This window comes from Nicotiana tabacum, chromosome 15, assembly GCF_000715075.1.
Source record: "Nicotiana tabacum cultivar K326 chromosome 15, ASM71507v2, whole genome shotgun sequence".
NCBI classification, from domain to species: domain Eukaryota; kingdom Viridiplantae; phylum Streptophyta; class Magnoliopsida; order Solanales; family Solanaceae; genus Nicotiana; species Nicotiana tabacum.
Genome location: NC_134094.1, coordinates 130240837 through 130254608, shown reverse-complemented (window position 1 = coordinate 130254608; position 13772 = coordinate 130240837). Strand labels below are relative to the sequence as shown.

Genomic DNA, 13772 nt, shown 5'->3' with positions numbered 1-13772 from the left:
TAGGTACGATATTGGTATAACTGAATACCGAAAATCAAAATATCTAAATATAGTACCGTACCGACCGACGAACACTCCTAGCAACATGCTGTAACACCAACTATCAAGTTATAAAAACATCGAAATGAAATCAGTAACAAGTTATTATTCTAAGACAATAAGATGAAAATGCAAGAAAGACTTATGATTCAAGCACGACAAAGAATAAAAGAATTTCTATAGGAGTAGCAATTCTAGTGTACTATAAAGTCAAGAGGCAAAAGAGAGATGCTTTGGTTATAGCAGCAAGAAGGGAACAAATGACTAGAGGTCTTGCTTCAAAGAGATAGGAGATTACCCTTGAGTTTTGCATGACAAAAGTGTAAAGAAAATGAACAGGACCTAACTCATCCCCAACAAGTAGCTCGTGATGCGAGGATTGTCGGATACAAGACCTCACAGCTTCAACCAATATAGAACACTTGACAATGTTGAAGATAAAATTAAGAAAATAGAAAGTATACCATCACGATTGTCATGTGATCAGGAGGCGAGTTTGAGCCGTGGAAACAGCCTCTTGCAGAAATGCAGGGTACGACTGCGTATATATGAAAAGACCCTTGTGGTAACGCCCTTCCCCGAACTCCGCGCATAGCGAAAGCTTAGTGCACCGGATTACCTTTTTTTTTTTTTACCGATTTTGAAATGGTCAGCCAAGAATTTGGATGAAATGAAGACCATCACGATTGTCGAAGACAACTCCTCATATCTTCAACCAATGTAGAACACTTAACAATGTTGGAAGATAAAATTAAATAAATAGAAAGAATACCATCTTTGGCGACTTAAACATTTAGATAAGATTGTCACATAATTCAATATGATATAATAGCAAGCAGACGTCCCAGATTCAAGTCTCACCGCCACCCATTATCACAAAGAATTTTCACGTGATAAAGCGTGTGTTTAAGCCATAAGTAAACTAAAATGTACGCTCTTTAACAACTTTTAGATAAATAGCCACACAGTGTCACAAAAAAGAAGTCATGCAAGCTTTTCGTCTGCACGAGGAATCTTTCAGTGAAAAACTATAAGGCATTCTGATAATTTTCATTGTATTCAACGTACTTTTTTGCTTTTCTTCGCCAAAAGTTAATTAGACGACAAGTATTTTCGTGATTTTGTCCAACGCCTATTATCGGATTTAACTTATATACAATGACTATATGTATAAAGTTATATTATCATTTCACCTAAAATCTATTGTAAGAGGTACCCGACAATATATGAAAATTTTACATAATCATGTCTTCAAACCCGTGGTAAGAGATCACCTGTTTTACTTTCATATCACCAATTTCACCTAGAGTTTTAATTTATGTGCACGGACGGCATAAGACTTTTTTCCTACCCCATCAAGGTCAAAGTGACATACAACATGTAACGGACTATAAAAACACTTAAAGTATTTATCAACTTAGAAATAAAGTAATCATTTGTAATAATAGATAGTGTTAAAATCTGGTATATGAGATAAATTCAGCTCACTTATTATGAACAGTTATTAGCAGACGCGGACCTATGCAATAGGTGAGGGGTCAAGCAAAAATTTCATGTATACATGTATATATTTTTAGAAAATAGTGATATATTAATAATGGTTTACCCTAATACAAAACAAATTTTGGTTGAATCAAAAAGTATATCTACGACCTTCAAATCTTGAGTCCGCCTCTAACTATTAGTAACTATTTTTTAGGTGAAATGATAGAATAAAAGTTATTTTACACCACCATGAGTGTAGAAACATTAGATTCTTTAATACTTTGGGTATTAGAAAGCCATTACACATGCACCAGTATAGAGGCTTGTGAACAAATATTTCTCAAGAATATGCCCCTCCTAGCAGTATAAATTAAAGCCATTGGTGACTGGTGAGTGGCATCAAACATAATCTGCAGTTATAACAAGTAGTGAGAATGGAGCCTTTAGGTGGGCTGAGCAAAAGAGGAAAACAAGAAATTCAACCACAGATTTCGGTACTAGGAATGGAATTGGGACGACCTTCCGATGAGGAAGAAAAGGAGAAAAAAAGAATTAAAGATCAATTATTTCAAGCCTGCATGGAGAATAGGTGGACAGGAGTTAAGCAACTGTACATCAACGACAAGTTTGCCCAAGAATCCAAACTCACTAAATCTGAAGATACTGTTCTTCACTTAGCTATCTCTTCTTACCATCCACATCGAGATGACTCTTTACAGAAAACTCATCTTGATTGTATTAAGGATATGGTAGTTAAAATACCAAAGGAAAATCGATTGTGTATCTTAAAACAAAAGAACGAAAAAGGAAACACACCTCTTCACCTTGCAGCAGAACTCGGAAGTGTCTCCATAATTGCGTGTTTGGTAAACCCACAAGAACCTGAACTCATCTGGGAGATCAATTCAAAAGGGGAAACCCCTTTATTCGTTGCTGCTTATCGTGGCAGGCTAGATGCTTTTCTCTACCTAGATGAGTGTTGTCAAAATGAAAAGAGCAGAAAAGATCCAATTGTACTTTGCAGGAGGGGAGATGGGGATAACATTCTACATGCAGCCATCTCTGGCGAGTACTTTAGTAAGAGCCAAATCCCCTTTTCTTATTAATTATCAAACATTTTGTTACATAAATTTCTATACAATGTCTTCTTTCTTGTGGGTTAGTGACATTAACAACTTAATTTTCTTGTAACAGAGTTGGCTTTTCAGATAATAAATCGCTATGGGCTACTTGTCAACCGTTTAAACTCAGAGGGCATGTCTCCTCTACACTTTCTATCTAGGATGCCTCAAGTATTCAAAAGTGGAAGCCATTTTCGGTACATAGATAGCATTATCTACTACTGTAAGTCTCTATAGTCTTTTTGGTCAAAAAGTGGCATAGATAAGCCCTTTACAACGATTTAAATACACCGACACATATCGGGGTTCTTTTTGTCCAGGCATAACTGTCGAAGAGCTAAAGATAGAGAAATATAAAACTGAAGGCATAGAAGACACATATCGTAGACTCCCAGATAACTGGAAACTCCCAGATAACTACCAAACACTGGTGGAGTTCTTGGAACTACTTTGGAATGGAACTGCAAATGTTCTTGGTGGGTAGATTTACCGCACATGATCAATGTCTTATTTAATCTATATCGTACATTATACTTGTACAAAAATTGTTAGGGAGGAAATGCCAAACAATCAAAACGAGAATGGCTCACTTGCTTTTGGGGTTTACGGAAAGCACTAAACCAATCTCCTTTTGAAAATGCACTAACAAAGTGTTTGAGAGACTGTTGTTGGCACTTTCTACCTAAGAATTTTACATTACCAAGACTGATTCTCTTCTCTATCTAGATTACATTAAGGAAATATGTAGCGGGAAGCAAGCAAACAAGTCTAAAGGTAAGTGATTACATAGAAACATCTTAACTCATTCATGTTGACTTAAATAATTGACCAATCACTTTTTGAAAATGAACTAACCAAATGGTTCAAGCGCCTCAGGAGAGTCCTGTTGGCATTCTGTACCTAAGAATTTTACATGGTCAGAGACTAATTCTCATTTCTATCCAGCTCTTACTGAAGAAACTAAAGTGAAGCGAGATAAGAAGTCTCCAGGTATGTGACTATGTAATAAACTTTTCAGGTTGTATGGACTTAACCAGGTTATTTAAGTGGCCATAAGGCCGAAACTATGATATATAATATTTTTTCATGAGGAAAACTCTTACTAGTACTAAACTTATTTTTCTTTTTTCTTCGCACCAAGGCAATCAAGATGATCCTGAGAATCCCCCAATTCCAGGTGAAGGCATACACATGTATACACTGCAGTTGAAACTAAATGGTACCTCCAACTATGATAACTAAATATAAAGGGCAGCCCGGTGCATTACGCTCCCGTTAAGCGCGGGGTTCGGAGAAGGGCCGGACCACAAGGGTCTATTGTACACAGTCTTACCCTACATTTGTGCAAGATGTTGTTTCCACGGCTCGAACCTGTGACCTCCTGGTCACATGGCAGCAACTTTACCAGTTACGCCAAGGCTCCCCTTCTATGATAACTAAATATAAATCATCAAAATATGTACACAAATAATCAAGAAGAAAAGGTGCATCTGATTAAGCAGGAACCTTCCAGTTTATTAACTCATTATATCAATATTAAGAAGTAGACCAATCTCTTTTGAGCATCTCATCAGGAGTACGTTGTTGCCACTTTGTACCTAAGAATTTTACACATTCAAACACTGATTCTCTTTTCTATTCCAGCAACTACTGGAGTAACCAATGTGAATCAAGACAAGAAGTCTAGAGGTATGTGATTACGTATAAACCTTTCAGGTTACGTCGACTTAACCAGGTGTTTGTCAAACAAATTGAGGAGCCGGAGTAAATCCACCAAGAATTAAAATGAACATCTATTGGAAGAATAAAAAATCTATTACTAAATGGATTACTAGATTAGTAGCACACTAATTAAAACAAGAAGAGTGTATATATGTATGTATGTGTGTGTGTGTGTTACTTCTTGAGCCTCTTCATATGGTTACACCAATAATTCTTTACATGCCATTTTTCAAAACATATTCCCTTCAACTTTTCTTTTGGGAAAGGCTTTTCGTTGCTTATTCTGTTTTAGAGTATTCTTTAGCTTCCAATAATTGAAATCAAAGCATTGAGCTAACTTATTTCCAATTTATGTGAACATTTTCTAGGTGAAGAGCAATGATAAAAAAAATCAAGAAATTCTCCAACATATTTGTGCTAATAACTAATCTCTGGAATTTCAGCTCAAGGGAAGAGAAATGGCAACTTATTTCCAGCCAACTACACCACCTTTATCAATTTCGTCAAATTACTAATGAAGATTTTGCTAATTGTAATGGGTATTGGTAAGATTTAACATAACTCCTCTCCTTAAAGAAACATTCTTGATCTCCACCAATTCAAAAAAATGGGATAACAAATCGCACTACTTTGCAACGTATTACTATGCCAAATTTCACCGCCTAGTCAAATTTCATATTTATTATTTTATTTTTTTTGATAACCGTGGTGTCCGGGCCAGCTTACGCGCACCTCGACTAATTCCACGGGATACCTGTCACCTCCCACCAGCAACAAATATCATGTAACTCTATCCACCAGGACTTGGACAAGATGGAAAGAAATCACTTACGGTTTTTAGCCTCCGCTGGGAACTGAACCTGAGACCTCATGATTCTTCACTTCTTTGACCACTATTCTTGGGTGTAAGGCCTAGACCCTTAAAAATGATTCTTCAGCAATCCCATCCTTTTTCACATTTTAAATTTGTTCATGAAACTTTAACAAGTTTGCCTTTCCTTTTCTGTTCTTTTCTTTCCACATCATGTCATAAGGTTTCATCCTCACAAGGTAGGGGTAAGGTTTGCGTACACACTAACCTTCCTGAGACCCCACGGTGTGGGATATTACTGGGTATGTTGTTGTTATTGTCATAAGGTCTCAAATCTTGTTGCATGCAGGGCTCCAAAGGACAAAGAAATTAGAGGAAAAGAAGAAGCACCATCAATGGGCAGTTAAAATTATGAAGTTGATGATTGAGAAAGAAGAAAGTTACAAATTCTATGAAAATACTGGGGAGAAGCCTGAAGATAAGGACCTCTATGATCAAGGCCTCTATAAACAAATTGGAAAACCTCCTCCAGCACCTCCTCCAACAGATATTAATTTAGAAAAAGCAGAAGAACCTAGTGACATTGCACAGATCAAGCAACCAGCAACCTCAAGCACAGATAACAAAAAGAAAGATGATATCAAATCTGGTAAAGAATCTCGTCTCTTTCTGGTCATACCTGTGTGGCACTGAAAACTTTTGTTCTGTGTCATCAAGATTCTGCAATTTTAAAAACTCAAAATCTATCATGTCAAAATGCTGTAAATTTTGTTCTAATATTCCAAGTTAGGATCAATTTTCTTTGAAGCTATATGTTCCCTAAAAGCAACTAGAGTAACTATAGTTCTAAATACAGAGTTGTCGAAGACCAAAGCGACACCCCTATTAGTGGCATCAAAGATGGGTATCGTAGAGATGGTGAAGGAGATCCTTAAAAAGTTCCCCATAGCCATTCAAGATACGGATTCTGACGAGAAGAATATCTTGCTTTTGGCTGTAGAGCATAGGCAAACAGCCGTCTATAACTGGTTAATAGGACAAAAGTATCCAGAGCGCGTGTTTTACCATGTGGACAAACAAGAAAACAATGCAGTACACTTAGCTGCATTGTTTCAGAAGCACGAGTTGTGGCGCATCCCTGGTACTGCGTTACAGTTGCAAGGCGAAAGGAAGTGGTACAAGGTAAGAGATCTCTAACAACCATCCTTTTTTATATCATTAAGGATTAAACTTACATACGTTAAAAGAATTTTACCCGTCATAATGCAGTATGTGAAGCACACTTTGCCAAAGCAATCATACGTCCGTTATAATAAAAAAGGTCAGACACCAAGAGAGATCTTCAGAGAGACGCATGCAAAGTTACTCAAAGATGGCACTGAGTGGCTTGTCACAACCTCAAATTCGTTCTCTGTCGTTGCAGCACTGATTGCTACAGTTGCATTTGCTACAGCTTCTGCAGTCCCAGGCGGAGCCGATGATTTTGGCCGTCCATACCTTGAAAGTCAACCTGCTTTTTCAGTATTTTCTATCTCATCACTTGTTTCTCTTTGCTTCTCTGTCACGGCCCTGGTGTTTTTTCTAGCTATCCTCACATCTCGATGCCAGCACAGTGATTTCGAGAAAGACTTGCCAAGAAAGTTGCTCCTAGGATTAACTTCGCTTTTTGCATCAATAACTGCTATCTTGGTCTCATTCTGCGCTGCGCATTTCTTTGTCCTCCAGGATAACTTAAGGAGAGCAGCATTTCCAATATACGGGGTGACATGCATACCTGTGGTGTTTTTTGCATTTAATCAATTCCCTCTCTATTTTGATCTCATAAGGTCATACATCCAACAGCTACCACTTCGTAGCTATAAGGTGTTTTATAACGAGTCCTCAGGCGCAAGTAGCTCAGATCAGACGAAAGAAGGTAAAGAGAAGGATGATTGAAACAGGTAGAGATTATGACAAGAGGTGAGCGTTTACTTTAGTTTTCCAAATAAGACTGGGTTGTTGTGTTCCAAAAAATGTGGAATTCCAGGAAAGGTTTCCCTTCGCTGAGAGGAGGCGAGGTGGAGATATCATTTTTCTGTGTTTCCTGAATAAACTTGTACTCTCTAACTAAGAGTTACATGGTTTCATATACGTTGTTTCTGTACTAAAGCTAGTTAAAAATGTTTTTTGATCCCTTAATATGAACTTGAGGGAATCTTTGGGAACTCACCATGTCTAGATAGCGCAAAAAATGTATGTTCCTGTTTGTAATCCTTATTCGGAAGAAGAAAAGGCTCAGCTTTTCAAGGTTCAATTTTCATTCACTTATGAGTAAATCCAAATTAAAAGATTACTCTTAGGCTACCTCGCTCAAACTTTAACCAAATATGGATAAGAAATCAATGTTCTTCTTCAGTAAACTTTAGAACCCAAGCAGATTCAACTAAGAAAAAGGAGAGGACAAGATATTCAGCAGACCTAATAAAGACACAGGAGTTTAAATAGCAAAAGGAATGTTGCAACAACTAGCCTATGCAAAAATAGAAGCGGAACATGCTAAGAGCGACTAATCTGCCAAGCTGGTGTGGTTCCTCAAAAGTATTACTCTTTAACCAGATTCTTTTAAATTGTGGTTTTTGTCTCATAATATGTTAACCACTGCTAACAGATCGTTGAACCTGTGGTATAGTCGATGAATAAAGCATATGGAACAATAGAACACACATACACACACATCATATATGTGTGTGTATATATATATGTATGTATATATCAGTGTTGTCAAAGGCGCGCTTAAGCCCTGAAGCGAGGCTCAAAACACGTTGAGCGCTTCGCCTCGCTTTGTGGGCGCTTTAGTATCGCATCAAAGCTCTAAGGCATACCTTTCCTTGCCAATGAGTGTAATACTGAAAAGGCGATCTTAAACAATTGATATTTCACTTTATCATAAATTATTTTTCTTTGTCCATATCCATATATTTGTTATTCATGCTTATAATGATTAGTCTTGGACTACATGCATATTTTTACTTTTTTCTCTCGTTGCGCCTTTTTTAATTAAAGCTCACGCTTTATTTGCGCTTTGCACTTAAAGCCCCAACGGACTTTAGAGCTTTTTTTGCGTTTTTCGCCTTTAATAACACTGATATATATATATATATATATAAAGAGAGAGAGAGAGAGAGAGAGATTCATTTTTCCTACTCAAGCAGTAACTTGGGCCATTTGTGATATGGCTATGTTTTGGAGACGAATTATTAGGTAAAGTACTTATTCAACATGTCCACTAATATATTATTAGAAAGAAAACATAAAACTTTTTGTACAAGTAGCTAACATTCAATGCCTTACTATCTAATGATCCACAAAAGATGGAAGAAACAGCAGAGGTTTAACAACAGGGACCTTACATCTGAACACTGGGTAGAGGTCAATAAATAGCAGAGTGATAAGTTGTTACCAGCAGTGAAAAGATAACAATTGTTGTGCCTTCTTACTCATAATCTTCCATATTATCCAATAGAGGATCAATCCCAGTTTGTCCTCAGCGGTTGCACATTAATACCGTCAGCTGCATGCTTTAAAGAGGTCATTTGCCCAGCAAAACTTGTTCTCAAATAACTGCACAACATCTCTTCAGAAAACAATATGGGGCATTAATTGGATTGTCTTCCTCGGATAGGAGCAACTGTGATGGAAGATCCAAGGCACAGTATTAGGAACTCCAAGCTCAGAACCATTTGAACCCCTGTATTTTGTTTATCGGTAAATTCACAGTTCAAAGTTTTATGATGTCACAAGGGGAAAAATTATAGTAATCGTCATGTAGATTTACCATACCTCAAGAGCTTTGTTGCATTCCTACAGAAACACTTCGAGAACGCCTTTTCTTTGACATGCCCTGAAACACAACTTTCATACCATTACTTCTTTGCTCAAGGAACAGATGATGCAAGAACAGCATGGTGATTACACTTAAAATTTGAAAAAGAACAGCATAGATAAGGTCAAAAAACAACTCTCAAGGTACTATGTAAACTAAAGAAAAAACAAGCAATTTGTCCTGAGCACCAAACTTTTGGAAGTACCATTCAAATTCCACAAAGATGAACAGATCAACTTTCTTTCTTTTTTTCTTTTTGTAGGGCCTAAATTGTAGGATGACAGCACTAAATGAGTGCTTATCTCGCGTCATCAAGACACCATCAACAAACAAGGTCAATTTTTAGAATAGGTGGAAGAAATGGACGCAGAAAAGCAATTTGGAGTGATCATAGGTGGACAATCAAGTGGTCAACACAAAATAACCACAAAGCCAGGCCCAAGAAAATGTCAAGCAGAGGCCACAAATAAACAATCACACGATGACTTGTTGACATTCACTTATACATAACAATTCCGCGACAATACAAGACAATATTAGTTAAAAGAAATATGTATAAACTTATTAATAATGACATGAACATCATAAACATGAGGTTCTTTATCCAAGGTCAAATTACATGGACATTTTAATCCCTGATATCCATCCGTCTCATGATACTTCAAACACTTGTCTTTTCCAGAAACATTAATACAAGCTCTTTCACAGGTTTCTGTATCTGGATTTTCTTTTAGCACTTCCCCTCCAAGCGAAATGGCATGATCAGGAAGCTTCTGGTTTACATCAGAGGTGTTAACCATAAGCACCATCTCTTTCTCCTGAAATTCTTGGCTGCTATAAGAATGCTCTCTTAGGTCAACTTGCTTTTGGGAGCTGGCATCTTTATTCTGTTTTTGTATTGGTGCCTTTCCCCCCAAAGCAGTATAACTTTTATTATCAACAGAAATTACCTCCACGGAATTCCTGTTTTCTGCCTCAAACGATGTACTAATCTGATGAAGCATAAGAACTGGATCCTCAGTAGGATCGGATGAAGCATCAGCACGTCTTAGAGCATCCGCTAAAATCCCACTATCAACTGTTGATTCCTCATTTCCAAGATAAGACATCTGCCTATACACTTCAAGTTCCTTCTCCAAAAAGTGTTTCTCCCTCTCTGTCCGCACCAGGATCTCCGTTAGAACGTTCATTTCCTCTTCAATTAATCTCTGGTATTGCCGGGCGTCCATTTCAATAGATGCCTTCTCCTCTTGTAGACGTAAGATCATAGCCATAGCCTCATGTGATTTCTTTCCTTCTCAAGCTCAAGGGAAAGAGCAGCTCGAGCATCTTGTTCGTATTCTAAGGCTCGTTCCAAAAGTCTTAATCTCTTTTTCTCATCGAAGTTGGAACCGAGTTCGCCATTATATCTCAGTTCTTCAACGGATGCAAAGTTCTTTCGGATGTGCTCAACTTTGAGAAGATGGTATAGAATTGGAACGAGGAGAGTCAAATATTTGAAACAAGTTAGGGGAGTAAAATACCTATACTCTTTTTCCGCACTCTTTTTCCGCCTTACTAACGTTTTCGTACCGGGTTTTCTTATAAATTTTTTAGCGAGACAATTGGCTATGCTTCATGCTAAATATGTTTACTCTTTTTTTTTCACTAGAATTTTTTTCTCACGGGTTTTTTTCCTAGTAAAGTTTTAATGAGGCACATTGTTATAAATATATTAAATTATTGATGTTTATTTAGTAGTCCGTTGTAAATAAGTTTCATGAAAAAGCTTATCCATATGAGATTCCGCCATAATTATATTTATCCATTTAGTACTCTATTGAAAATAAGATTCCTGAAGAAGCTTATCATTTTGATACCCCGTTATGGATAAACATTACTCTGGTAGAAGATTATCTATATCTGGTACAGTAGCAGCTTACAAGCAACTTACAGAGCAGCTTGTAGTAGCAGTTTGTAGTAGTAGCTTGCAGCAGTAACTTACATAACAACTTTCTTTTTTCTATAAATAGAGGAGATTTCAGTTCATTATGTAAATCAGTTTAAAGTTGAATAATGAAAGGCTTACGGAAAGGCTTACGTGAAAGGCTTGAAATACATCTAATGGATGTGGTTACAGCTTATCTGTACGGGTCACTTGATAATGAAATTTACATGAAAATCTCTAAATGATTTAAAATGCCTAAAGCATATTCAAAATCTCGGAAAATGTACTCAATCAGATTACAAAGAACTTTGTACGATTTAAAGTAATCTGGGCGCATATGGTATAATCGCCTGAGTGAATATTTGCTGAAAGAGGGTTACATAAATGATGTTATATGTCCATGTATTTTTATAAAGAAAATGACTTCAGAATTTGTTATTACCCGAATTGTATATTTTGCAAGTGTTGATTATGGAAGACGATGAATAGTAACTTGGAGGCAATGGACAATTGATGTAGTATTATTAACGACTTCGAATGGGTATTAAAACATAAGAATGAAGTTGAATGGTCTAGCATGTAAAACTATTTGGCGATTTGAGTTGTTGGAGGCTTGTAGCCAACTTATGAGCCATATATGGAGGTTGATCAATATCTTAGATCATATATTGATGTAATAAGGATATCTAATTATAGATATCGACTTGTTGGTGATGTTGAGCATTTTAATCAACATTGGAATGATGGAGGAGGATTGAAAGCTTGTGAATGTTAATAAAGCAAAAGCGAGGTAAGTTGATTAAAACTTACTCTTCTTGGGGAACTTTCTCTAAAAGCATGTTTCAAGTTAATACTTAAGTTGTTTGCAAATGTGCTTTCGTGCTTGTGGGGACAAACAAGTACGGATGTCTCCATGTATTAAAATATTATGTTGCATATGTAGTGTCATGCTGTTTTATAAAAAAATTATTTGAAATCTTGTTGGCAAAATGACACTCTAGGTAAATGTTATAAGTTTTTATCAAAACTTACGTATTTACAAGAGTATACATATTTGAGTACTAAAGATAAGTTTTCGTGAAAAGTATTTCTTTTGGAAATTGACGAACAGAATGGCACTTGTGGTATCTTTTAAATATTGATGTTAAATTTTTAAAGGCTTTAGTATGAAAAAGATTATTTATTTAAATTTTATTCAAGTGATTTAGATTTTCTATAAATTCAATAATTTGATATAAATAGATCCTTTGAGGCTACTATGCTATGAATTTATTTTTGAAGTATCAAATATTTTGGGAGTTACTTGTGTTCGCCAAGATTGGCTTCAAATATATCTTGTTCGTTGTCATGAAACTATACGTGCTGATGTAGGCGTAGATTGTCACTTTGTGGTATAGACTATGACAGAGTATTCTCCCTCGAGAGAGTACTATTTTGTGCTATTATTAGCATGTCTGAGTCGATTTGTACGGCACTACGATGAGACGACCTGAGCAAGTAGGGTATATGATAATTGCCGCTAGGTACATAACATAGTTGACCTTCTTATGTCGGTGATGGTATAGTACTCCCAGTGAAAGGTAAGGATGATTTTCTTATGTTTAGGCCCAAGGAGCTAAAACAGATTTCGATGACTTAAAGCAAATAGAATGATTTTATATGATTTTATCCAAAATCTTGGATTGATGTAAATGCTTTAAAAGTTTATATTGTGGGTTATATTTTACTTGATTATTATTTAAAATAACAAGGGTCATGAATTGATAAAATATCTTATCATTTTTTTATCAAATATTGGTGCATTATTTTTATAAAGTTTGTCCCAAGAACTTAAGTTAGAGAGAGTCTATGACACTTATTGAGTACCGTTCTGGTGTACTCAACCCTTAGTGGGCCCCCTCTAGGACCCTACTTACTTTACATGTTTCAAGATGATGTACGATACGTGCCATGCGGTCAGGTTTGGATGACTCTCTTTCCTAGGTATTATGAAGCACCACTTTTATTGTGTGGTAGCTATCATGTTCGTTCTTATTTTATTTTGTTGGAATTACTCCAACCGTTGGTTTTATTCTTTAATATAGAGGCTCCATAAATAGTTGTGAAAGGTTGTAATAACGGGGTTGTACACGACATACATGAAAGTATATTTATTATACTTAGTCTCATTGTTATTATCATGAAATACGTCATGTGTGATTTTGAATTAGAAAAGATTTTTATCATTTAATTTGAAAATGTGTATGATTTTCAAGGAGCTTCCGCAATTAAATTGGTTTTCATGCATATAATTTGGGTGCATCACATGGTTTGGTTCGCTCGGATCGTGTAGTGTGCCGGGTGCCGGTCACGTAATTTTGGGTCGTGACAAATTTGGTATCAGAGCACTAGGTTCTAAGTCGAGTCCTAGGAAGTCTATGGAGTCGTGTCAAGTAGAGTCCCTCTTATCGGTCTGTTGCCGGCCACACTTATATCGGGGAGGCTACAATGACATATAAGGTGTTTCACTTTCTGCATACTCCAGATCATGCGTTTGTGTCTGAAGTGAGAGTACGTATTCTCGATCTTATTAATTACCTGTTGTGTGAGATATAGAAGTGATGAGAATAAAGCTCAAGGTTCAAGTAATAATACAAGATGTTTAGGCTAATTAGCCAAGAAGTGTCAGATGTTTTCAAAATGGAAGGATAAGTTGAGAATAAATTGGGATTGATACAGTCAACACGTATGACTTTGGTGAATAAGAATTATCAGTCGAATACTGAGAGATCATGGAAGAAAATAAGGTGATGATGTCAGCTAGTA

At 36.4% G+C, this 13772-nt stretch overlaps 2 protein-coding genes across 4 annotated transcripts; one reads left to right on the top strand and one right to left on the bottom strand.

The window, feature by feature from the left end:
• Positions 1-1852: 1852 nt before the first annotated feature.
• LOC107815820 (uncharacterized) lies at positions 1853-7471 on the top strand. Of its 2 annotated transcripts, none has more exons than XM_016641457.2 (11): positions 1853-2601; positions 2719-2868; positions 2966-3121; positions 3372-3419; positions 3591-3635; positions 3787-3822; positions 4290-4334; positions 4811-4912; positions 5528-5827; positions 6035-6360; positions 6448-7471. In XM_016641457.2, the coding sequence occupies exons 1-11, from the start codon at positions 1959-1961 to the stop codon at positions 7111-7113; spliced, it is 2517 nt and encodes an 838-aa protein (XP_016496943.2). In that variant the 5' UTR covers positions 1853-1958; the 3' UTR covers positions 7114-7471. The 2 variants fall into 2 exon arrangements, with proteins under 2 accessions (XP_016496943.2, XP_016496942.2); XM_016641456.2 differs by having other exon boundaries at positions 3787-3864.
• Positions 7472-8427: 956 nt separating this feature from the next.
• LOC107764672 (uncharacterized) lies at positions 8428-10596 on the bottom strand. Of its 2 annotated transcripts, none has more exons than XR_012699465.1 (3): positions 9246-10596; positions 8998-9058; positions 8428-8905 (listed from the first exon to the last, which is right to left on the bottom strand). XR_012699465.1 is itself a non-coding variant. In XM_075231287.1 (3 exons), the coding sequence occupies exons 1-3, from the start codon at positions 10312-10314 to the stop codon at positions 8794-8796; spliced, it is 828 nt and encodes a 275-aa protein (XP_075087388.1). In that variant the 5' UTR covers positions 10315-10568; the 3' UTR covers positions 8428-8793. The 2 variants fall into 2 exon arrangements, 1 of the variants encoding a protein (XP_075087388.1); XM_075231287.1 differs by having other exon boundaries at positions 9660-10568.
• Between the last annotated feature and the right edge of the window lie 3176 nt (positions 10597-13772).